Source organism: Oryx dammah, unplaced genomic scaffold (assembly GCF_014754425.2).
Source record: "Oryx dammah isolate SB20612 unplaced genomic scaffold, SCBI_Odam_1.1 HiC_scaffold_25, whole genome shotgun sequence".
Lineage (NCBI taxonomy): Eukaryota > Metazoa > Chordata > Mammalia > Artiodactyla > Bovidae > Oryx > Oryx dammah.
In genome coordinates, this window is record NW_024070209.1 from 103821834 (window position 1) to 103847074 (window position 25241).

Consider the following 25241-nt stretch of genomic DNA (forward strand, 5'->3'; position numbering starts at 1 on the left):
GGGGGAGCCGGGCGGCTGTCTGATTGCCCCGCGTCCTGTGGGGGAGCTGGGCAGCTGTCTCGTCACTGCGCACTGCCCTCTTGTGGAGGCTGCAATCTCAGTCTCATTTGTTTATTTCCTGGGCTCCAGGCCTTCTTGCTGACAACCCGAGACCTCAGCTGGGCCAGTGGTCCTGCAGGATCTGTGCCTTGAGGCCGAGAGGCAGTGATGGGCTGGGGGCCTCGGCGCTGGTGAGGGGCAGTGTGCCCATGGACCCCACAGAGAGGCACCTCCTGGGCTCCAGCGTGAGCTGGGGGGCCGGCCTGGGCCTTGGTCTGCCCACCCAGCCTTCCTGATGAGGGCGCATGTTCCATAGAGACAGTGGCCCACCCTTCTGTGTGCGGGTGGAGAAGCTGAGGCCCAGAGGGTCTGGGGCTCGGCCACGGTCATATGTTGGGCTGGAACCGGGCCCTGGCTTCCAGTGCTGACCTTCTTCCTCCAGGGCAGCAGGAGGGCAGAGGAAGCGTGTGCCTGGTGTGGGGAGGCCTGTGTCCGGCCCCCGTTCCTCTGGCTGCCCCATGTAGTCAGGGTGGGCTTCCTGGAGGTGGTGAGTGCAGCATTGTTCCTGAAGGATGGAAACTTGGGCAGGGGGCAAGCACGTGGTGGGCAGAGCATCTGCACCTCGGTGTGGGTCAGCGAGCCGTGGCTATCTGTCCACTGAAAGTGACCATCACACAGCCAGGAAGGGCCCTCTGGGAGCGGTCAGTGCTGCCTTCGGGGAAGCCTGGGGCCTCTGGAAACCCAGAGGAGGCCCTGGCCCTGCTGTGGGCATTGGGCAGCACTTGGTGGACAGGTGTCCAGCTGAGCCCTGAAGAGTGGAGTGGTGTTCGGCAGACCACGTGTCTGGATGGAGGGGACAGCACGTGCAGAGGCCAAGACCCCCAGCGGATGTGGCTCCCTGCAGGTCCCACAGAGCGACTGAACACAGGCCCCCAGGGCTGTCCAGTCTAGTAAATGCTGACCCTCCCCTAAGTCCCTCTCAAGCTTTCCACTTGTGGGCCTGGGGGACACCCCAGTGATCTGTCCCCTCAAGGTCTGGGGAAAGTGGAGACAGTGTCTGCTGTCCCAGTGGAGCTGCAGTCTCGGGTGTGGGGGGTCAGCGGCTCTGACCCCCCTGTCCTTGCCCACTGGTGGCTGTTAGGGGTGTCTGCTGTGCCCGGAGCCTCTTTGGGGAAGAGGCCGGTCATATACACTCACTGCCTGGTCACATACACTCACCCACCCATGGTGCCATGACTGTCCGCGCACCCCCCCAGGGAGGAAGGAGGCCTCAGGGCAGGGAGAGGGCCTCAGGGGCCAGGAGGGGGCCTCGGGAGCAGGGAGGGGACCTGGGGGCCGGGAGGGGGCCTGGGGGGGGCGGGGGGGGGACCGGGGGGCCAGGGAGGGGGCCTCGAGGCTAGGGAGGGGGCCCTGCAGGGCCGTATGCGCGCGCTCTCCATCTGATGCATGAGTCTGGAGCGTTGGGCGCCGTCCTGAGGCACCGTGGCCCTAGAGGCCTGATTTATGGACCATCAGATAGATACCTGATTCCATCAGGATCGACCTCCCCTCGCCTCTTGCTGGATTTATAAGTCACAAGCAGGCAGTAAAAACTCCTACACGGTCCCCTCATGCTCCCAACATGATGTTAAACTCTTTGCTGGCCCGAGAGCCACGGGGCAGTGGGAGGCGGCTCCGTCCGCCCGTGGGTGCAGTGCCATCTGGCCTCCCGCTGCTCTGGGGGCAGCCCCACCGCCTTGCCCTCCGGAGGGGTGAGTGGTGGGCACCCGTGACCACGGTGCCAGCCCTGCAGAGGGTTCTGTGGGCCAGCGAGGTGCACGCCAGGGTCCTTCCTCTCTGCCCCCGCCCCGGGCTGTGAGCCCTTCCAGGAGGGCTCCCCAGCGAGGGCAGGGCTTTGGCGGCATGACCTGGGCAGTGCAGTGCCCGCTGACAGGGGCCCAGAGTGCCACCCCAGCCCTGTCCAGGAGCATGTAGGCTGTAGGCCCCCAGGGCCAGCCCGAGCCCTCCTAGGTGCAGCCCCGTGGCGGGCAGCCATGCCAGCTGGCGCTGCATGACTGGACCCATGTGACAGGCTTCTGGTCGCTCCTGGTGTAGCGGGGATGCAGGCTCAGGGTTGGCACCTGGACTGGCTGACCGCAGGGAGGGCTGGCTAGTGAGGGATGCGGCAGGTGACGGCTTCAGGTCGGGCCTGCGGGGCCGGGGCCCCGGGTGGGACGTTCCTGTGGGCCGGGCCTGTCTGCTGGGCGTGCGGCCACACTCTGCGGCCTGTCGGCGCTCCTGTCTGAAGAGGGCGCAGGCCGGCGCGCAGGGCTTCGCGGCCTGAGGGGGAGACCCGGCCCCCGTCTGGGGTGAGAGCGCCAGGCTGCAGGGGCCGCCCCACTGCCCCGCCTCCCCGCTCGCCCTCCTCCTTCACGAAGGCCTCTCCCTCTTCCTTCCTGTCTCTGTCTGCTGGCTCTGAGCGGCGGGTGTGGAGATGGTGCCTGGTGTGTGTGTGAGCACGTGCGTGTGCAGGCGAGTATGGCACCATGTTCCACTGCGAGGAGAGCCCCAGCCGGGCCCCTACCTCCCATCCACCTGGGGCCTTGCTCCTCCCTGCCTGTGCATGGGGGTGTTGGCAAGCTCCCCCAAGGGAGGAATGTGGCAGAGGGCATGGGGGGCTGAGAGCCTGGTGGCCACAAGATGGGTACGTGTGTGTGCGTCTGAGTGTGCTTGTGCATGTGTGAGTGTGTGAGTGTAAGTGTGTCTGTGTGCTGGTATGCGTGTGTGGGTGCAAGCCTCTGTACACGTGTGTGTGCACGTCTGTGTGTGGGTGTATGTGTGCTGGTGTGCAGGGGAGCCTGTGTGCACGTGTGGGTGTGTCTGTGAGTGTGTGTGAGTCTGTGTGAGTGCTGGTGTGGGTGCGTGGGTGTAGGCCTGTGTGTGTGTGTGCGTGTGTATGCATATGTGTGTGTGTGCACATGAGTTTGTGGGAGTACCGGTGTGCACGTGTAGGTGTGAGCCTGTGTGCATGTGTGATTGTGTGCACATAACCATTCTGAGGGGAAGGAGAGCCGGGTCCTCTGAGCTGGAGGCACCTAACTTGCCCTGTGGCCTCTGGCAGGGATGCCCCCTCTGCCCTTGAGAAGGGGCAGCCGGGCCAGAGCCGCTGGTGAAGTCCTGTCCTTTCTGCCCCTTGGGTCCTGCAATGGACAGGGGAGGTGCCCAAAGTGAAGGAGGCGGCAGGCCCGGGCTCCCCCCCCCCCAGATGCCCCTCCCACCTCTCGGCTCCCCAGGGGGCTGGCAGCAAGTGCCGTGGCAGAGAGGGGTCCCACGCTGGAGTCTGCTGACTGCGGGGACCCTGGCTGTGTTGGGGTGTTAAGCGCCCCTCCAGGCTCTGGCTCGGCTGCTGGGGAGCATTGGCCCCAGGGGTTTTCCTGGGGATCCCAGCGGTGGGTCCGCGAGCTCTGCCCTCATGGCAACGTTCCCCCCCGAGCCCCGTGCAGCCCCCTGCCCCCACCGTGGGCTGGGAGGAGAACAAGGCCCTGTCTTGGCCGCCCCTCCTGCCTGAGGCCTCCCACCGGCTGGATGTCGGTCACACACGACCCACGTGTAAACGACAGCTGACCTGGTCCAGCAAGAATCCTAGCCACCCCCTCCTGCCACCATCTATAAGTAAAACCGTAATACTTATAGTGAGGGTGCTCACAGAGCTTTGCTAGTTAATTCTGCCCCCCCGCCCCACACCCAAGGGCCCCCCAGTCGGCACCCCTGCGCCCAGGCCCGTCTCGAGTGCGGGCATCCCCGTAACTGGGCCACGGCATGGGGGGCATGGGAGTGGGAGTCACAAGCAGATGGAGGACAGTGCCTGTGGACCCCCGGGAGGCAGGTGCCGTCAGTCTCACTGTGGGGGGTGGTGGTGCTGGGGCCCAGAGAGGCTTGGGGCTCACCCAGGGCAGAGCAGGTCTGACTCCTGAGCCGCCTGCTCTCCTGAGGGCTCAGCCATGAGGGGTGCTCTGGGCCTCAGTTTCCCAACTTGGTAAAACAAGCCTCTCAGCTTTGTCCAGAACACAGACCCCAGGGACCCCACCCTCAGGGTCTCAGGGACACTGCTCGACAGGGTTGTGAGTTCCCATCACTTGGCTGTGGTCTAGATGGGCCTGTGTGGCTGCCTCGCACTGGGTCCACCCCTCTGGCCTGTGACCCAGTCCCCTGCACAGATGGTGACCTGAGGCGGTGCCCGGCCCAGCCCAGCATCCGCTGTGGTGGGGGCCAGGCCGGCCAGCTTGAGCTTCCCACCCAGCCCCACCAGCTGTCAGACTTTACAGAAGCACCAGGCTTGCAAAAGCTCTGGCCCGAGGCCTTCTGCCTGGCTCCGTGGCCCAGCTGGTCTGGTCCACAGCGTCGGCTGGCCCCTGTCTGGAGTCCGGCTGCACCAATGGAAAGTCCCTTGCTTGAGTCAGCATTCGGGCTCGGAGAGTGAAGCCCCTGGCAGGGGGCAGCTGTGAGCAGCCGTTTGTGGAGGCAGGAAGGAGGTCGGGCTGGCCCTTAGAATGCTCCACGGCCCGGAGAAGGGTACCGCTGGGTCCCCGCATCTCCGAACGGTCGTTGGTGGGGCCGGCGTGGTGGAGAGGGGTCGACATGGGCTGTTAAGGAGCTGTGTGGGGCCCAGGGACCCCAGGGAGCCCCAGAGCGGAGCCCTTACGCCCCCAGGTTTAGAGAACGGAGGCTCCCCTGGCCCCTGGGGGTGAGGGGCTGCGAGCGGGCCCTTCTGCCCAGCACGGCGGCCGTGTGTGCACGGCGGCCCCCAGGAGTGGGCTTGCACAAGCTCCTGCTCTGTGCTGGGGTCCCCAGGGGCCCCACAAAGCCCTGTCTGAGGTGGGCGCTGAGGGCACCTGGGGTGTCGAGGGGATGCCTCGGCACGCTCTGGCTCAGCAGGGCAGGACCACGGGAGGGTGGGCTTGGGGGCTTGGCGGGCAGTGGGGGGCACCGCCCAGTCCTGGTGCCGCTGCTGTTGATCAGGGGTGTCTGGCTGTCCGCGGGGCTCTGCCCGATACTCCCGGGGCTCCGCTGTGAGGGTTCTGGGTTCTGTGGCAGCCCCTCTGGCCTTGGACTAGGCTTCTCTCCGCTGCAAACTTCCCCCACTGCTCTGATCCGGGGTCCTTGCTGTCCCCAGTAGAGGCGGGGCGGTGGGGTCAGCCTGGGATGCTGCAGGAGCCCCTTGGGGTTTTACGGGGCTCTGGGTGGGGTCCACAGCGGCGCTGTGGTTCAGTATCTCATTGGCCTGCAGGGTGACCTCAGGGAGGTCTCAGCGTCTCTTAGGAGAGGGTGGCCTGAGCTACACGGGCTCTGAGATTGAGGGTCTGTGAACGCCCAGCGTGGGGTGCCTGGTCCCCTCGGCCTTCCTGTGCGTGCGTCTCCTCGGGGTGTGTTGAAATAAACCCTTCCCTCTCTCCCTGGTTCCCAGAGACTAGGCTGCCCCCATCTGCCCAGTCCTCCAGCCTCAAGCTGGACACCCCCTCGGCCTCAGCGCCCGCCCCGCCCCTGCCTGGGCTGCCGTCCCTGCCTTTCTGTCCCTTCAGCTGCATTGCCGCTTCTTCGGGGAAGCCGTTCTGGCTGTGCCTGCGTCCATGACCCATGAAAGCCCATGAAAGGGCTTCTCACTCCACCTTGGGATCCCTGCTGAGCCGTTCACTTCCTGAGAGCGGGGCCCTGCCCTCCCTGGCCCTGGGTGGTCCTGGTGTGAGCCGGGGTTGAATGAATTAGCGAGAGGCGGCACACGCTCTGTTCTCAGAGCGCACAGCCCCCCGGGAGCGGGAGGCCGGGCTCGGGGCAGAGACGGGGCTGCCGTCTGGCCGGCCCGAGCACCCTCGCTCTCTCTGGCGCTGGCCCTGGCCGGCTGGCTGGCACGCTGCTTGGGCCCTGGGGGCGGAGGCTGCCACGGGGGCTGCGGGCTGACCGTGCCCCCCACCTGGCCTCAGCCGTGCAGGAGGAGCGGCAGCGGGGCAAGGACCGGGGCGAGAGCGAGGTGGAGTCGACCAGCAGCGCCAACGAGGACATGCCGGTGGAGAAGATCCTGGAGGCCGAGCTGGCCGTCGAGCCCAAGACTGAGGCCTACGTGGAGGCGAACGTGGGGCTGAGCCCCAGCTCGGTGAGTGTCCCCGCCCATGTCCGTCTGCTCTGTGCTGGGGACAGAGGCCCTGGGAGCGCGCCTGGGAAGGGGACCCCCTCATCACCCCCGCCTGGAGGGGGACCCTATCACCATCCCCCCATGCCCCTGCACCTCCATGAAGCTCTGCTGCCAGTCAGGTGGGCGAGTTTTCGGTTGTTGGGTTCACAGCCCAGGACTTTACGGCTCCCTTCCAGCTTCCTGTTACCTCTGGCCCATCATGCAGCCAGGCCTGTGGGCAGTGCTGGGTCTCAGCGTCGTCCGTGTCTCCGTGTGGGTTCAGGGCGGCCCTGGGGTCCCCCTGGCCTCTCCCCCCGTCTGTCCCCGCCTCATGTGGCCCGGACGCCCTGCCCACCCCCACCCCCCACCCAGGGCCCTTGCTCGTGTGGTTTCCACTGTTCCTCCTTCAGCTTCAGCCTTGGGAAGCGTCCCTTCCTCGGGGAGCCCTTTCCCTCTCAACCACCTTGTGCCCCCATCATGGGGGCTCGGCGCCCTGACGCTTGGGGGTCATGGCACGGCGAGTGTGGTGGTTCGCTCTCCATCCTCGCCGTTGGACTGTCCCCCGTGCCCGGCTGCGGTCAGGGACAGGGCCCTGCCTTGCCCGTAGCTGCTTGATCACGACCTCCCCAGTCTCAGAGTGTGGGGGTCCTGTCTTGCCTGCAGTCTCAGGACACCTCGCTTCCTTGTCCCCCTGCGACGGGGCACCCCAGGCCGCAGCCCCTCTCAGACCCCCACGCTGGCTGCCCCACCGTGTTGCCTCTTGGTTGCAGTGACCCCCTGCCCTGGTTTGACCCTCGACAGTCCCTCTGGTCTGTGGCTTGACCCTGCCTGACGGCCTCTCCAGTCTCAGTGGGGAGCCAGGGTGGTGGCAAGGGCCTCACGATTGAGCAGAAACCCTGAAGGAAACGTCAGGGGTCGACAGCGGTCTGCCAGGTTTTACTCTTGTCCAGTGAGGACACTGTCTGGGAGGAAACAAGTCTGCCTTCTGCACACTCTGGGAATACAGAACAGGTGGGCAATTTCGGGGACAGGCTGGTGGGCTGGCCGGCAGGAGCTCTGCCCTCCTGTGGCCGCTCCTGGTGGATTGGCCTGGGTCCCCCTCTGGGGCTGGCTTGTTGGGCCCCTTCCCCCAGACCAGGGACACCTGTCTACTCTGGCAGAGCCTCAGGTCCTAGCCTGGGGCCCCTGCGGTCCCCTCCTAGGACAGGGAAGGCTCCACCCTCTCTGGCAAGGGGCCAGAGCTCATGAAACTGCTCCTGAATGAGGCCTGTTTTGTCTTTTTGTGGGAATAAGGCTCGGAGAATTTAAGTACCTGCCAGAGGTAGGATGGAGCTGGCTGGAGTTCAAGCTCCTCCCCCTGGGGAACCCCCTTCCTCCAGGCCTAGCCCTGCACCTCCGGTGCAGGTAACCTTTGCCCCCAGCTTATTAGGTATGACCCGGCACCTGCCTCCGAGGCCCTGGCCTACTCCACCGGGCCTGCTCTGGGCCCCTTGGGGACTCAGGGGGGGCTCCCGCTAGTGACCAGAGAAAGCCCGACCTCTGGGGCTTCAGCCCGGGACCGGTCGGTCTTCCCCATGCCTTCTGCCCTGCTCAGTGCAGCTCCCCGGACCCCCACCATTAAGCTTGGCCTCCCACCCGTGGGCTGGAAGGGCATGGAGCAGGGTCCCTGAGGACTGGAGCCTGGCCCCAGGCTCTGGCTCGCTTGCTGCTGGGTGTATCGCTCGGGTGAGCCGGTCCCCGGCACAGGCTAGCTCTGCTCGTGGCTGTGGTCATCCGGTGGATGGGATGGGTGCGCGATGCCTGGAGGCTGTGCTGGGCTTGGGCCCGTGGCGTCTGGGAGCCCCGAGTGCTGGGCTTCTGGCCGGTGCTGCTGGGTGGAGGCAGGAACGCTGTGTGGGCTGGCCCCCTGGGGCTTCGGTGTGCCGGTGACTTTGGGGGCGTCTGGGCTCTGGCGCCTTCCACCCCTTTCCCCTGACTTCTCCCGCGGCCCCAGGTCCTCCTTCTGCACGCCGGTCCCGGCCGTCCTGCCGGCCTCGGTGCCCCTCTGTCACAGGCCTCCCGAGAGAGCCCTCAGCGGGCCCTTCACAGCCGGATTGTTTAGACTGCGCGCCGCGGGAGGGCACGTGGTTTCTATCAGGGAAGCCCCTCCAGCCTCCCCACCCCGTTGGGGGATGCCTGGCCCACGTGGTTCCTGGAATGAGGTGCTTCTGCTGCCTGGGCCCCACCCCCCAGGGCCTGGTGGGTCCTCCATCGGAGTCCCGTGGGCTGGAGCCTGGAGCCACTGAGGCTGCCCGGGTTCCCCCGTTTGTGAGGATGACCGGGCATCCCCTTCTGTCTAGGGCCTTCCCAGGTAGCTCGGTGGTAATGAATCCGCCTGCACTGCGGAAGACACGGGCTCGATCCCTGGGTCAGAACGATGCCCTGGAGGAGGAAATGGCAACCCCCTCTAGCGTTCTTGCCTGGAGAATCCCACAGACAGAAGAGCCTGGTGGGCTACAGCCCATGGGGTCTCAAGAGTCAGAGGGGACTAAATGACTGGGCACGTACGCACACTCCTCCTGACCAGAACTTTCTGGAAGGGCTTCGGATGCACCCTTGTGTGTGTGCCACGTGCAAATTTGGGAGGAAGCACCACCACCAGAGGGGCTGGCACCCCGCCCACCCCCTCCCCACGCCTGGTCTGCAACACGAGGTCACCTGGCCATCGGCCCAAGGGCTGCGGTGGGTCATGACACAGTGACCTTTCTGTGGCTGCTGGACAGTGGTAGCAAGCCGAGTGCCTAAAAGAACACAGATTTTACTGCCTCACACTTCTCGAGGCCTGAAGCCTGAGATCTGTGTCCCTGGGCCAAGTCAGGGCATCGGCAGGGCTGGCCCTCCGGGGGCTGGGGGTGGGGGGGCTGCGCCCGGCCTCTCCAGCTCTGTAGGCGTCCAGGGCCCAGCTCCAGCCCTTCTTCCATGTTGGGGCGGCAGGTCTTCCCTCCTCGACCTTGGCCTCGGCCCTCACGTCCTCCCTGCCCTCTGACCTTCCCTCCCCAGCAGGGGTTCTGTGACATCCCTGGGCCCACCCACACGTTCCAGGGTCACCTGCCCTCAGAACCCTCCACTCAGCCGTGCTCGCCGAGTCCTTTGTGCTGGGGTTCGGGGGCTGAGGTCGTGGGGGTCGTGGGGGCGTTGGTGAGCCCCCGCCGCCGGGTCGGGCTCGTAGGGGCCTGATTAGGGCCCTGTTCAAGGCACGGTGCTCACCACGGCGCCCCTCCCCAGCCCAACGACCCCGTCACCAACATCTGCCAAGCCGCTGACAAGCAGCTCTTCACGCTGGTGGAGTGGGCCAAGCGGATCCCGCACTTTTCCGAGCTGCCCCTGGACGACCAGGTCATCCTGCTGCGGGCAGGTGAGCGGCGGGCCTGGTGGGGGCGGGGCGGTGGGCGGGGCCTGGTAGGGGCGGGGCGATGGCGAGGGGGCGGGGCCCTGCTCCTGCTCCGTGCCTAGAGGCACGGGGCATGAGGCATAGGGAGGGTGGTGGGGGCCGCTGCTGGGGAGAAGGCTTGGGACACAGGGCTGGGGAAGGGGCCTCAGAGGAGGGCAGTCTTGCTGCCCCTTGACGAGGTGTCCTCAGCCTCCTGAGAGCCCTGGTGTTTGGCCAGCGGGTGTCCATCTACGATGGGCCCAGGGGTGCGGGAGACGGTCCCTGGAAGAGCTTTCGCTCTGACTGGGGCACAGACCCCAACCCCAGAGCCGACAGGAAAAGATGCCGACCTGCGGGGTGGGGCGGGGCCCCGGGTCCTCGTGCTGAGCAGGCAGCCTCTTTGTCTCCCGGGCTCTCAGTTTTCCTCTGTGTAAAGTGGGGCCAATACTAGCTTCGTGGGTTTGAGTCGTGATTGAACAGGATCACCCTTGTGACCCGGGCACAGCCACCAGCCCGGAGCCTTTGGGGCAGCCGTGACGGTCACAGCCACCACTGCCGAGCGCTCCATGGGCTCCGGGCTGGGGTCGGGACGGCTCGCGCGTCCGGTTTGCAGGAGCGCGTGCGCACGGGGTCTTTTCTCTGCCCTCCCCCAGCCCTGCGCCCACTCCGCGTGTGCCAGGGACTCGGGGACATGGCGGCAGCCCCCCTTGGCTCCGCCACTCCTGGACTCCATCATTTACTGTTTCGTGGCACCGCCAAAACGCCAGCTCGGGGAGTTTGCGGTGGGGGCTGCCCAAGAGGGTCTGGGGGCTCCCTCGCGCTCCTTGGCAGCAGCGTCTGGCACGTACAGAGAGGGACTTCCCGGGCGTCTGAGTGTGGAGGGCCCGGGTTAAGCAGCTGCAGGAGCTGCTCTGTGCGGGACTTAAGGGTCAGTGCTCGGGAACCGCCCTTCTGTGGAAAGGTCATGGGCTCGGGGTTCCACGGGGGCCCTGCCTTGAGAGGGTGTGAGCGGCCTCCCGGGTGCCCGGTGGGGGCTGGGGCGGGGTGGGGTGGGGCCCCGGAGCCCTGCGGGTGGACGAGTCTCTGCTCCTGTTCAGTGGGGGTGGCGGTCCTAGGGGCGAGGGGGCGGGGCCTGGAGACCACGGTGACCCTGTGCGCGCCCGCCACCCCCGCAGGCTGGAACGAGCTGCTCATCGCCTCCTTCTCCCACCGCTCCATCGCCGTGAAGGACGGCATCCTCCTGGCCACCGGGTTGCACGTGCACCGCAACAGCGCCCACAGCGCGGGCGTGGGCGCCATCTTCGACAGGTGGGCGCCCCCGCGCGGCCTCTGTGCCGGGCACGGAGGTTACACTTGGGGAGACAGCAGAAGAGCCCCAGGACTAAGTCCCGGGTGGCTCAGAGGGTAAAGCGTCTGCCCGCAGTGCGGGAGACCCACGTTCGATCCCTGGGTCAGGAAGATCCCCTGGAGAAGGGAATGGCAACCCACTGCCATATTCTTGCCTAGAGAATCCCATGGACGGAGGAGCCTGGTGGGCTACAGTCCCTGGGGTCGCTAAGAGTCGGACACCACTAAGCAACTTCCCTAAGATTAAAATCCCCGGGGCCGCCCGTGTACCCCAGCTCCCACTGCGGTGTCCTTCCCTCCACATCCGCGTGTGGGAAGGAAAGCGGCCCCATCTTTAAAGCAGAGATGCACGGTAGTGCTGTCCCCGGGGAGCCGGCGAGGACTCCTCTGACGTGTCGTGGTTCCGTGAGCCTGCGTGCGGCCTGCCCCGGGCGCACGGCCGTGTCCCAGCACCGCTCCGGGCCTGTTCCCGGCGTCTGCTCCCGCCCCTCTGGCACACACCCAGGCGGCCAGTGCTGGGCGATGGTCAGGCGACTGTTCTCAGGCTCCGAGAACGTCTTGTCTCCACCGGCGGGGTCACTGGGATGCCTGTTCCTGTCCCTGGCTGGCTTTGCCTGTGAGCCCAGAGCACTGGGGGGTCAGCTCAGCCAGCCAGAGCTGGAGGGGCTGGGGAGGGCCGTGGGTGGGTCCCTGGGGTGGAGGTGTTGCAGCACCGGGTGAGTGGGCCCCCGGGGAGGGGAGGCAGTGGGCAGGGTCCCAGGTGAGCCCCTGAGTGAAGAGAGCTGCTCAGTCGTGTCTGATTCTTTGAGACTCTGTGGACTATACAGTCTATGGAATTCTCCAGGCCAGAATACTGGAGTGGGTAGCCTTTCTCTTCTCCCGGGATCTTCCCAGCCCCAGGATCGAACCCAGGTCTCCCACATTGCAGGCGGATTCTTCTCCAACTGAGCCCCAAGGGAAGCCCGAGCCCCTGAGTACAAGAGCCTTACAGTGAGGGGGGCAGCAGAGACCCCTACTGTAGCCCCCTGGGGATAAAAGTGAGAGCGTGCTGCCACATGGGACAGCTCAGGAAGAACAGGGGGGTGGCTCCTGACTGCTCCACCCCACCCGCCTGCACCAGGCCCTGATGTAGACAGTGTAGGGCGTGTCTTTGCCTCAGGACATTTCAGGGCCTTCAACAAACTCAAAGAGGGGGCTGTGGGTTGCTGGGTTTATTGCTTGCATGCTTGGTCGCTCAGCCGTGTCCGACTCTGTGCGACCCGTGGACTGGAGCCCGCCAGGCTCCCCTGTCCGTGGGACTCTGCAGGCAGGAACACTGGAGCGGGAGCCACTTCCTCCTCCAGGGGATCGTATCGCTCACAGATGGTTTCTTTAGCAAGCCCGTCCCTCCGAGGGCACGTTGAGAAGTGCCTCCCCGGCTGTGCGCCCAGCTGACAGCGCCGGGGGTCCAGGTGCTCGGGAGGTGCCTGGTGATGGGAAGTGGCACAGAGCCCCCTCTGGCAGCGAGCCAGGAGCAGGGAAGCCTTGGGAGGCTGTGGAGGCGCCTTCCCGCGGACGTAGGGAGTGGCAGGGATGCGCATCTGGGCCTTGGCCTGGTCTGCAGCCGGGCGGGGACGTGTGCCAGTGGACTTCGCCCCCGACGTCCAGGACCCTGGCTCACCCCGCTGTCACGCGGCCCCCCTCTAGGCTCCCTGTTCCTAGAATAACACAACGCTGAGCTCCTGGAGGTGGAGGAGAGGAGCCCCTCTCCTCCCTCGGGGCCGGAGGGGACTGGCTAGGCACAGGGACTGTCCTACCTCGTCTGAATCGCCCTACCCTTCTCAGTTGCCCTCCAGGCCTGCACGGAGTCCTTTGGGGGTGTTTCTGGGGGGCCCCAGGAAGGGCATGGCCTGGCTGGGATGCTGATGTTTTCCTGCCCCCCCCCCCCCAGGGTGCTGACGGAGCTGGTGTCCAAGATGCGGGACATGGAAATGGACAAGGCGGAGCTGGGCTGCCTGCGCGCCATCGTGCTCTTCAACCCCGGTACTGCCCGCTGCCCAGGCCCGGCACCCACCCCCCAGGGGGCCAAGGCAGCGGGCACCCGCCGCAGCCCCACAGCCCACCGATAGGGCGGTGTCGGCCCCCTGCCCCTCCTCTGAGCCTGCCTGTCTCTCTTGCGATGGGCTCTGCTGCCAGAGATCTGGAGCCCGGCTGGTCTGGGGGTTCTGGGGGAGCACCGGGGCAGGGGCGGGCTCTGAGGGCGTCTCGGGGAAGTGCTGGCGGTGGGAGGGCGGGCCGGCGGCAGGGCTCCTGAGTCCTCACCCTCCGTCGGCTCCAGCTCTGAGGGTCAGGCTGGGGTGAAGATGGGGTCCCCTAGTGGGGACAGCCCGTTTCCAGGGGCATTTGTCCCCAGGCCTGTGCATGAACCCACGACCCTGCCAACACAGCCCTGCCCAGTGGGGTCCCTCTTGAAGTCGAGCGTGACTTGGCTGCTGGCACTGCTTTACCTGCTGGGTCCAGACTTGGGGTTGCCAGGGGCGGAAGGGAGGTGGCCAGAGCTGGCACAAGCCCAAGTGTAGGGAGACTGGGGGCCCAGCTGCAGAGGAGACTGCATTTCCAGAGGTGCCCAGGACCCCAGGCCACTGTGGCATTGATGCTGGGCATGGTGCCCCTGCTGGGATGTCAGACAGCCGGGTCAGGGCTAGTGTGGGGGCCCCTGGCCTAGGGCTCAGATGCCACCCAGGAGCAGGCCTGCCCCCAGGGCTGCACTGGCTTCAGATGGGCAGTGGGGGGGTTCCAGCCTCTGCCCGCTAAGCCCTCAGGGTGGACCATGCCTATCTGGGGCCTCGCTCAGGGCAGGGGCCTGAATCCCAGTGCCCAGAGGGGGCTGCTGTTGGGGGTCAGTGGGGAGAGGCTTGTCGGGTGTCAGTTTGCGGGGTGACCTCGGAAACAAAGGAGCAGAGAGGGACTTAGCTTTGCCCAACCGGGGAGCTCTCACTGCCTCAGGGAGGCCTGTGACCGCTGCCCAGATGACCCATGGCGGCCCGTGCGCCTCAGTCCTCACCCCTGGGCCCTGGGGTTTTGGTGGCCCTGGTCCCAGGCATCTCTGTCCACAGGCAGAGCCCCTTCCAGACCAGGCTCCTGCTGCCAGGGTCCCAGGGCTCAGGGTGGCTTTGGCCCCCAAAGCGTGGGTTTGGCTGTTTCAGACAGAAGGAGGTTTGGAGCCTACATTGGCTCAGAGGGGCTGAGACCCAGTGCACTGAGGCCTCCGGAGGTGACGCGGTTGCCGTGGCAACCAGGCCTGGTGGAAGCAGGCCTGTCCTACCTTCCTGATGAGGTAGTAGGGTGGCGGGAGGTTAGGGGACAGGCCCAAGGTCGAGTGGCCAGCACGCAGCGGGCAGGGTGCGTGCGTGGGGCCGCCTCATCCAGGTGGGGGCTCTGGGTCCTTGCTTCCCGGGGCCGGGCTCTGACCTGTGGCCCCTTCTCCCTTGCAGACTCCAAGGGGCTCTCAAACCCAGCCGAGGTGGAGGCGCTTCGCGAGAAGGTCTACGCGTCCCTGGAGGCGTACTGCAAACACAAGTACCCCGAGCAGCCAGGAAGGTGAGCCCTGGCAGAGCCTCCGCCCAGACGGGCCTCGGGGGCTGGGGCAGGCCCGCCCCAGCCCTTCAGATGCTCCTGTGGGTTAGAAGGCAGCTGCCCTCCCCCACCCAGGGCAGCGGGGGACCCAGACACTCTTCCACCCCAGCAGGTGCGCGCTCACCGTTCCCTGCAGCCCCGCCAGACAGAGGGGCCCTGTGCTGGCACACAGTAGGCACGCGTGGCACGTAAACCAAGGCGTTGCTTTCCTCTGCCGACAGAGGAAACCGCTCAAGGCAGGGCCCTGGTGTGCTCGCCCCGGCAGGGATGAAAGCCAGGACATAGTAGGTGCTTTACAAATGTGTGCGGAGCAGATGGCCGTGGTCTGAGCAAGAGTCTGCCTGCCTCTCTCCCTGCCCACTGTGGGCCCCAGAGGGCTGGCCTTGTCTCCTTGCCAGGTCCCCCGAGCCGGGCGCACAGTGGGTTTCTGGGAGAAGGTGCCTGCAGACTGGCTGTCCAGGTTCCTGCCTCCTCTCTTCCTGGACTGGCTTCTGTCTGTCAGGAGGGGTTGGGGCCCCAGGGCCCCAGGCCTGGCTCTGCCCTCGCCCGCCCTGCCAGCCGGCACACACACGGTTAAGTGTCTGACCAGCCTCATCTGGTTTAAAGTGAAACTTCCCGGAGGAGGGGTGGCAGGCCCGCCTGTTTTTCCTGGCTCCCCGCCCCGGCCCATCTCGCCAGCTCAGCAGAAAACAGCGCGTTCTCTGGCCCCGCTCCAGCCTCCGAGCTGCGTTTTTGCCTTTAAAACGTGGGTTGTGTTGCAGCCAAGCCTGGGGCTTTCCCCCTGAAATAAGACATTGTTAATAATTAGTGAGGTCCCAGGGTCCCCGGAGGGTCGTGTGCAGAAGGCCTGGAAGCACTCGGGGTGGGTGCTGGGGTCCAGGGAGGGGTAGATGTGGACGTCCGGGGTGGGGCACTGGGCCCTGGCCCCACACGGCAGCTGTCCTTGGCACAGAGTGCAGGAGCCTGGCGTCCCTTCTCCAGGCGCCCCCCGAAGTCTCCCCTGCCCTTCTGCCGCCCACTGTCCTCCCCAGAGACTGCAGTGGGGCAGGCGCGGAGCCCCTCCCCCTCCCTGCACCCGCCCTGTTCGATGTCGGGCTGCCGTGCTGCAGCTCTTTCTGGGCGAGGTGGGTGCTGGCGTGAGCCCCACTGGAGGCTTCTTGGAGCTCAGACCTGCCCCCCAGCTCAGGAGCGGCTTTATCCCGAGAGGGGGCGCCCACCGGCCAGGGGCTTTGCTGGTGCTCAGACCTGCCGTCAGAGCCCTTCTTCCTGCATAAAATCCTGCTGTGACTTCTGCTGCCCTTGGAGAAAGCCTGCCGCGCCTTTTAACTTCCCCCACGAAGCCCTGATCAGCCCGCCCCAGCCCGGCCACCGGCCCTGCATCCTGAATCTCTGCCCTGGGGGTGTCCTCTTGGAGTCTTCCGCCCCTGGGCCCTGGCCCCTCTCTGCGTCCATCCTCTGCCTGAGAGACCCCTCCCCGGTCAAGGCCGCTGGCTCAGGCAGGTCCCCTGCCGTGGCAGCCTCGGGGTCTGGGGCGGCGGGTCGCGGTCAGGCCGCGGGGCCGGGGGGCGGGTGGTGGGCGCTCACGCGGCTCCCCCCGCAGGTTCGCCAAGCTGCTGCTGCGTCTGCCCGCCCTGCGCTCCATCGGCCTCAAGTGCCTGGAGCACCTCTTCTTCTTCAAGCTCATCGGGGACACGCCCATCGACACCTTCCTCATGGAGATGCTGGAGGCCCCGCACCAGATGACTTAGGCCCGCGGTCCCGGCCCGCCCCGCCCTCCTCTGCCCGCCTGGACCTGGGGGCGTGGCCCGCCACTGCTGAGCCTGTGCTGCCGGCCGCCCTCCTCGTTTTCCACGACTCGTCTGGACCCGGCAGCGGGCATCCCGGGGCGGCCGCCAGAGCGGCAGGAGCCAGGGGGAACCCGGACGGGCGCACGGGGTACACGCCGCTGCCCCCGGAGCCGCAGCGCTCAGAGGGTGGCAGCGCTCCGTCGCGTTCTGGTCGCTGGGTTTGGAACTCTCCCGAGGGAGGCCCTCTGTTTGCAAGGATTCCTCTGCCTCCTGTGTTGGCTGGCGCCCTGCCCGCCCAGCTTCACCCGCGATTCGGAGGAGGGGACAGGTTGGGGGGCTGCCAAAGACCCCGACCCGCCTCCCAGGAGGATGGGAGGGGCTCCGGTCCCTCAGAGTGAAGGGAGAGCAACCCCTTTTTCCAAAGATGACTTTCAGCCTGCTCCCCAAGCCGGTCAGATTGGGAGCCGACCTCTGTGCTGGGTTTGGGGGTCGCCTCAGGCTTCGGGGACGCCCGTGCACCCCACCCCACCTGCTCTCTCTGCGTCGTGCTGGTTTCAGCTCCTGGTCCCATGTGGTCCTGTCCAGGCCGCCCCCAAACCTTCCAGCTTGTGCAGAGGGCTGAGGCTGGCCCCCAATCCTGCAGGGTGTGCCCTATCTCTAGTGGACTGGAGGTCTGCTGCCCACCCAGGAGGGTGGGGGGGGTGGTCCTCAGTCGGCTGCGCACGCTGAGGGAGGCCAGCAGGGTCCAGAGCCGGAGGGGCCTGTGGCACGCCGCTGCGGGGAGCGGACAGCTGGCCGGGGCCGGCAGCACTGCTTGGCTGGCTGGCGTCTCATGGGCCCCTGGGGTGGGGAGCGGCCAAGTGCCAGCACTCTGGGGTCGGGTGGGGCTCCCAGAGACAGGCTGTTGTCCTGTGTCCGTCCGCACCCGCTCTGGTCGGGGGCCGGGCTGGCCCGGCAGGCCCAGCGTTCTGGGCTGGCTCTCTCAGGGTGAAGGCCTCTTTGCACCGTCGCGCGCTCCCTCTGGTCCGTTTTTCCATCTCACACCCCAAAACCCAGCGTTTGTCGGCTGGGGGGCCCGGAACTGCCAGCAGCCCCGGAGCGGGAGTGGGGGTCGGCGTTCTGGGTGCTCCCCCAAGCCTGTCTACCTGGGGCGGTGCGGGGGTGCCCCCGAGGCTGGGTGAGGACAGGCCAGCCTCCCGGCCTCCGTGGGGAAGAGGGTGTCCGTTCTTTGCCCTCCAGGGTCCAGCCCAGGCTGAGCGTGAGGCGCCTGGGCCGACTGTGTGGAGGACACCACAGACGTCTCCTCGCTCTGGGGTCCCCCATTCCCGCCCCCAGGAGACGCGGCCCCGGCCACCCCGGCACCCGCCCCACCCGCCCTCTGCGGCAGAGGTGGGGTGAGCCGGGGCCTGCCCAGCACCCTGGGAAGTCTCGGCCACCTTGGGGGCGTGGTGGTGTCAGCAGAGTGATGCAGGCACCCCGGTGGTCCTCCCCGTGGGGTTCCCCCAGTGGTGGGTTTGTAAGGCTGCCCCCCCACCCCGCACCCAGTGCCTTCTGCAGCTGGACACACCCCATCCACGCCCCGCCCGCCCCGCTGCCCCAGACCACTCTGGAGCCCAGGAGAGGGCCCTGTGGGGGCTGGCCTGGAGGCCCCCCGCCCGCCCTGCCCCAAGCCCAAAGCCCCCGGCACCCCCTCCCCCGGCCTCCTGCCTCCCCCCAGCACCGGGCCCCTGGTGTCCTGGGGCCAAGTCCCCCGTCTTCTCCTCGGGCGCTGTCCTCGTAGCATCCTTGCTGTGTTTGAAAAGGTGATGGTGGGGAAATGGCACGTTATTCGGTAGATAGACGTTTTCTTTAACCAGACCTTCAGTAGACCAATCTGGTTCAATTAAGGTGATTTTTTTGGTAATTATTATTTTGGTGGGACAGTCTTTAATTTTCTAAAGATAGCACTAACGTCAGCTTGTTGGCCATCCTGTGCCATCCCCACTTGCTGGATGCTTCCGGCGTGCACCCCCACCCCCAGCATCACCTCCCGCTCGGTCATCAGGCGGGGCTCCTGCGGCTGGGGAGCGGAGACGACTGCGTCTCAGGTTTGGAAGGTGTCGGCCAGGCCAGCCTCTGGCTTGTCCCCCACTGGGCGTTTCCTTGGAAGCTGGCCCACCTGGGGACATCCGTGCAGAGGGCACCCGCATCAGCCGCTGGCCCTCATCCCCCCGGGGGGAGGATGGCCCCCCACCCTGGGCGTTCCAGGAGGGTTTGGGCTGGCAGACCCCCTGGGCCAAGTGCTGGAGACCACGCCATGCTCCCTGCTCCGCGGAGGCCCTGGTTGGGCCCAGCGGAACGTCCAGCTGGAGCGTGACGGGCTGATGTTGCTCCCGCCGTGGGATTTGGCCCCTGCCCACGCAGGTGTGTGTGGGCAACACCCGTGCTGTAGAGACCCCGCGTGCACAGACCTGCTCGCCGTCCACAGACACACAGACCAGTTACCAGCGTTTTCTGTTTATTTTTAATCAAGACTCCCCCCCCACCCCCATTTTCCTATAAATTTGCTTGTTGTAAGCAAGTATGTAAGGACCCCTTCTTTGGTGAAATCCGGGTTCGAATGAATACCTTGAGGCAAGGAGACGCATCTATTTTAAGATGCTTTGGAGCAAACAGCTTTAGCCATTGCCAGTCCTTAGCAATGCCTTAGCCGGGACGTGTAGCTCACAGAGAGGATGACATACACAGAAAAAAAGGAGGCGTCTAAAGCATCGGGAAAGGTAGAAAAAAAAATCTATTTTTGTACAAATGTAATTTTATCCCTCACGTATAACTTGGAGGGCATGGCGGGGTGGGGGGCTTGTTTTGTTTCTGCTTCTAGAGGTGAAGGCTCTCTGAGTCGACGTCGGGATGCCGGACGGGCGCGAGGGCCTCGGGCGACACTGCTGCGGGCGAGAAGGTGGGCCTGGAGCTCTCGAGGGTTTTCCTCCGCTTCCGAGTGACGTTCACGCCTCCCTCTGCGCTCTCCCCGTGGCCAGCTGGCCTTCCCGGGACTGACTGTGAAATTACTTCCCCCCCACGTGACTGTTCTCGAAAACATCGCGGCCGCAGGTGCCGGGCGAACAATGGTGTCAGAATTGTGGAAAAGAGACTCGGAGCAAAACGTGAGAGGAGAGGCAAACATGAGCGTTTGAAAACACCCCCCCTGAGCTTGCCTTTGTTCGGGGGGCTTTCCTGTCCGGGGCTGGAAGCCGGCCGCGCGGGGTGCTTCCGGCTGCCCTGGAGGGGGAGGGCCTGCCGCCTTCACCCTGCCCCGAGGGCTGCAGCAGGCGTCCCAGCTGCCCTCCACCGGTGGCGGCGGCCGGTCCCTGGCAGCAAGACCCTGACCTGGGGCTCCTGGGCCCTTCCTCCTCCCGGGCCTGCGCTGCATCTCAGGGCTCCTGGGTGACCGACCCCCTCTGTGCCTGGGCCCTGTCCAGAAGCCCCCCAAGAGGGGCGCCCTCAGCCCTCTTGGGGCTGGGCTTGGGTTGAGTTCGTCCCTTGCGTCCACATCAGCCCAGACGGGCAGGAGGTTCGCACGGCCCCAGGGTGAGTGATGTCATCTGGCTGCCCCATTAACGAGCGGGTGGTGGTGCCCACCTGCCCCCACTTGTCTCCATGCCATCTGGGGGCTGGACGGGGCCCGGCCGCAGCGTGCCTGCAGTGCCCAAACCCTCTCCTGCACCTCCGTCCAGCCGGCACCGTCTGGGGACCCGAGGCATCCTGGGGCTGGAAGCCCTGAGGCCCACAGCCCTGCCCGGGGGCACCAGACACTTCCTACTGAGGGCCGAGGTGGCTCCCAGGGGAGGGCGTGAACCTGATGATGAGTCCTGAGGCCCGAGAGCCAGGACCCTGCAGAGGACTTGCTGTATGTGGACGTACAGTACGCACGGAGATTTGCATGTTTACGTACATACGAACGTGCCCCTGCACGTGTGACACGCACAGCCTCACCAGAACTCGGCTGTCCCAGCCCTGGCTGGCTGCAGGCGGGCCCGGGATGCTGATGCCCGGCCCCCACGGCCCTTGCCCGCGACAGCCTCCCGGGAGTCAGGCATGGCCTTGCCCACCAAGCTCAGCCCGCACCTCCTAGAAGGGTGGGCACGGGAGACAGACCCCGATGAACCTCTGCGACCAGCCCATTCTGGTTTCCAGTCATAAAAATTCAAACATAACCACCGTGGGGACCCCTTCCTGGCCTAGGAAGTGTAGTCAGCCCCCGGGGCCTGGAGAAGCAGAGGGTCGCCTTGCCAGTGAGGGACCCTGGCTCAGGGACTCCCTGGCCGTTGACCCCAGCCTCAGTAGGCCCTGGCCCATCTCTGAACACAGTGTCCACGGGCAGACCCTGCAGGGGCGTCTGGCAGGTGTAAGTGGACCCCGAGGAAGGCTGCCTCCCATGGCTGCAGGGCCTGAGGGGCCGTTGGAGTCTCTAGGGAAGACCAGGGCAGGGCCATGACCAAGACGACCTCCCCAGGCTCAGGGTCCCCCGCACGTTGTCTGGGGTGCAGGCCCGCGGGAGCACCCCTGGGCTGGAGTGCCGACCCTGGTAGAGCAGAGCAGGGGGTCCAGTGGGCAGCGGCCCGAGAGGAGGAGGAGTCCAGGGCGCAGGGCTCACACCCGACCTCTTGCCAAGTGCTGTGCCCGTGGAGGGCCCCCAGTTACGCGGAGACCCTGGGCTGCTCACGGCCACTGCCAGACAATCTGGCTCCTGGCCTCCCTGCTGCCTCCAGTTGCCATGGTGAGCCCGGCCCAGGGCAGTCCCCCTGGACCACAGATGCTGGGCTTGATAAGTTTATCTGCCTCAGGATCCGGTGGTGACTAGCTGAGCGAGCAGGGCTGGGGAACCTCAGGGGCGAGGTTGGGGCATTTGGACAGGGCTGTGCCAGGCATCCCCGTATGGCAGGTTCCAAGCTGGGTGCTGGAGCCCGGTGACAGGAGAGAGCGGGCCCTGCTGTCGCCAGGCAAGCGGTGTGGTTGGAGAAAGGGCCTGTGTGGGAAATGGAGGGAGTCCTAGGAAGAGGGGGTGAGCCCCCAGAGAGGCGCTGACACCCATCAGGGGACGCAGAGGACAGAAGAAGCGGGGGGTCATCACTGGGCCTGAGCGCGGCAGCAGCAAGTGATGAGAACCGAGCAGAGGTGGCCAGTGGGGCTGAGACCTCAGGCAGGAAGGGGCCGGAGTGTGGAGGGCGTCAGGAGACAGAACACAGGGCAGTTCTCGTCCTCTGTCCCCTAATACCCACGCGGTTTCCTCTGCTTCTGCGCTTGGGGCTCCTCTGCAGTGCCGAGGGCTGACCCCCGGCTGAAACAGACTGCTGCTGCCCGCCAGCCTGGCTGGGTGTGGACTTGCATCCCTCCCGTCCCTGGGCGGGGGGCGATCTCGAGGGCTCAGAGAGTTGGAGTGGCCTGGCCATTTCACCCAGCTGCCCCCCAGCCTCAGAAGCCATCTGGGGATGCGGGGGACCCCAGAGGAGCTGGGAGGGGCCGCACCCCCGGGGAGGAGTCCTGAGACGGATCGACGGCAGGGCCCGGAGCAGGGCCGGCCCAGCCCCCGACCACCGTTTGGAGGAGCTCAGAGAAGAGGCGTGTCCGCGCCACGTGGTCCCGGTGCGAGGCAGCACTGCCCCCTGCTGGCCGCGCGGGGCAGAGGCCGCGCGGGGCCGTCCCGTCTGGCAGGTGCCCCTGGAATCGCCCGCCGGGAGCCTCGGAACTCCGCGGTCCAGGCCACGCCCCTGTCCGATTACGTCAGAGGGTCGGGCTGGGGACAGAGCGGGGCCACCCCGCTGGGCAGCAGAGCCCACTGCGCTCTCAGCCCAGACTGGGAGTGGGCGGGCACTGTCCCCTCTGGACCTCAGTTTCCCCATCCCCCCTCCCAGGGCTGTTGTGCCGAGGGGGGCAAGACCTCAGTCATCCAGAAAAGACCCTGAGGTCGCCACATCCTGGGTCATTTTCCTGGGACATGGCCTTCCCCCGGGCACAGGCCTGGCAAGCGTGGGGGCTGGAGGCCTCCACCTCTGGTCTGGGGCCACATCTGGAGGAGGTCGGGGCTGTGGGCCGGTTCCAGGCTGGGGGACCAGGAGGGTCAGCGTTGTCATGCCTTTGACAGTGAAAGCCCCAGGGAGGTCAGAGCTGCCAGTGGGGGTGGGAATGCCGGGCTGTGGGGGCCTTGGTTCCTCATTCATTCACACACTCACGGACCCACACTTGTAGGCCAGGCTCCACCCTGAGGGGCTCTCTATCCCACCAGGGCCCCTGGGCCCTGACCTAACCTGGGAGCTGGCTGCAGACTCCGACTTAGAGCCTGGGAACCGGCGCTCGGCACCCAGGGAACGAGGCTGGAAAAAACCCAGTCCCGCCAGAGGAGAGCTGTTGGTTCTCATGCTTCCGAGACAGAGGTGGGTCAGGAGCGTCCAGGGAATCCAGGCCCACAGCCCTGAGGGGCTTGTGGCGGAGGCAGGGGCAGCTCGGCTTTGCTGGCTGCCCTGCCCCAGGGTAGGGCCCACCCAGCTTCGGAAGCCCGCTCTGCCTGGGGGCCTGAGGTCTCTGAGCTGCCCTCACGTTGGGCCTTTGTCCCCCTGTTCGTCTTCCGCTGCAGGGGCTGCCGGGGCCCCCCAGGAGGCCTGGGCTCGGGAGGCCAGGCCTGGGGTCCGCGCCCAGCTGGACACTGGTGGACAGAGCGTTTCCCTCCTGGGCCTCAGCCTCCCCTCTGCAGACGGGGCACAGCCGTAGTGGGTACGGGCCGTGCAGGCGCGGAGCAGAGCCGAGATCACTGGCGCCGAGCAGCCCCGCTGTTCGGGGAGGAAGCTGAGGCCAGGGGAGGAGGTGGCGGCCCACCTTCAGCTCCAGCAGTGGGACCCAGGCCCCTGAAGTCCGGGCGGAGCTCCTGCCTGAGCTGGCCCGGGTGCCTGCCGGGGAGGGCCAGGTGTGAGCCCGCCCAGCCGCCTGCCTGGATTCCAGGCTGCCGGGTCGGACCGGTGGGGCCCCAGAGGGGCTGGTGGGGACTGGTGGAGGTGCCTGTGGACTTCCCTTCCGTCCGCTCCCAAGCCCTCAGGAGGCGGGGTAGGGCCCGGGCTGGGCGAGGGGCCCACTCTCTTCTCTTAGCCACCAAGGCCTTGGAGAGTGCAGAATGGGGAGAGGCTGCCGCGGCAGGGCTCTCGAGATGGGGGCCCGCCCTTGCACCCTGAGAGTGGAGGTCGCCTGCTCAGGGAAGCAGTTTCTCACAAAATTCAGCATCATCTGGTGACCGCAGCTATAGGTGTTGATACAACCAGTTTGAAAACACATGTCTGCCCCCAGCCTGGCACACGGGCCTTCATAGCAGCTTTATTCGTAACTGCTGACAACGGGAAGCAACCAAGACGCCCTTCAGTAACTGAATGGATAAGCAGACTGAGGTTCCTCCAGACAGTGGAACACTCTTAGCAATAAAAAGAAATGAGCTGTCAGCCACGAAGAGACACGGATGAATCATAAATGCATATTGCTAAGTGAAAGAGAAACTACAGGATTCCATTTATGCAACATTCTGGAAAAGGCATCACTCTGGAGATGGTAAACAGATCAGTGGTTCTGGTGGGGTGCGAGTAGGGGAGACGGGGGGTTTTTAGGGCCGCGAAACTCTTCTGGCGGCTACCTGACACGGTACTTGTCCAAACCACAAGACTTTTCTGCACAAACACTGAGCCTTACTGTATGCAAAGAGAGTTACTTGGGAGGTCAGGAGACTCCCAGGACCGCGTGCAGACTGTGGCCGGGCAACCTTCCTGCTGGAGGGGAGGCAACAGCGGCTGAGCTGGCAGCCTTCGGCTCCGTGAAACTGGCCGTGAAGGGCGCCGCTGCAGGAGCCTGTTCTTGGGGCGATGACGCTGTTTCTGGGGCTGCAGGCTGACAGCTCTGACCTCTTGTCTTCCCTGAAACTGGGCCATGCAGCCGGGTTGGGGGCCCTGGCATGTCTCTGTGGGGCTGAGAGGGACCCACGTGGGGGTGGATGGGAGCTGGAGGCCCAGCGTGCACTGAGGATTAGCTCCGCACAGACGGCTGCGCGGCCACACCTGAGGTCACGTGTGACAGCCCAGGGTAGCATGCGCACCATTTCCTTGCTCTGTCAGCTGAGAGACACTGCGAGTGATGGGTTGCTCCTTGAGCATCCTGGCACCCAGATCTTGGTTTCTAACGCCGTTCTCCAAGGCGAGGGCCAGGGGTCCTGGGGGAGACCATGCCAGGGCTGGGCAGAAACGGCCGGAATGAGCCAGGAGCGTCTTGCGCTAGAGAGTGAAAGTGGAGGCATGCAGGGGCCGCAGAAGCACGACAGTGGGTCATCAGGGGGACACCGGATGTGACCAGCACGGTCCCCGCGGACGAGGCTGGGACACCCGGGGCTGGGACAGACAAACAAGGTCGGACTGGGTTATGACTCAAAGGACAACATGAATACCCGTGAGCCTGTTCTCGTGTAAACACACGACCGAATAAATAAACGCGTGGTGGAGGAGAGACGACTCTCCCTGCAGAAGAGTCCCAGAGGGTTTGTGTGCGTGCTCCCCTCCACGAGCTGGAACCTGAGCCCTCATCCTCGAATGCGAGCTGTGCCCAGTGACCGCCTTGTAGAGAAGCTGCCGGGGGAGGGAGACAGAGAACGTTCCAGGGGAGGGGTGCGGAACCCGCAAACCCGACCTCGGCCAGGGCTCAAGGCCAACGCCAGCAGCGATGCGTCCTGGTGCCGGCCTGCACCCTGGCACAGTGGCATGAATGGGGTACCTCCCTCAGGGTCTTCCTCCCAAACACCCCCATCAAGGCCCACCACGAGAAAACCACCAGAGAAATCCCAGCCAAGGGACCTTCCACAGAATCCCTGAGCAATCCTCCTCAGAATTGTCAAGGTCAT

General features: G+C 65.9%; 1 protein-coding gene across 2 annotated transcripts in view; it reads left to right on the plus strand.

The window, feature by feature from the left end:
• The window catches only part of RXRA (retinoid X receptor alpha), a 66608-nt gene that overhangs the window by 31346 nt on the left and 10021 nt on the right, over positions 1 to 25241 (plus strand). The window contains exons 5-10 of one of the 2 annotated variants that reach the window (XR_005718497.1): positions 5997 to 6166; positions 9449 to 9578; positions 10769 to 10901; positions 12871 to 12962; positions 14414 to 14519; positions 16156 to 17034. Coding sequence is in view for 1 of the 2 variants with exons in the window: in XM_040225597.1 (XP_040081531.1) it covers positions 5997 to 6166; positions 9449 to 9578; positions 10769 to 10901; positions 12871 to 12962; positions 14414 to 14519; positions 16156 to 16303 (779 nt within the window). In the remaining variant the exon portion in view is untranslated. Of the gene's footprint in view, positions 1 to 5996; positions 6167 to 9448; positions 9579 to 10768; positions 10902 to 12870; positions 12963 to 14413; positions 14520 to 16155; positions 19522 to 25241 lie in introns of those variants that run through there. The other variant, XM_040225597.1, reaches the window with a different exon arrangement.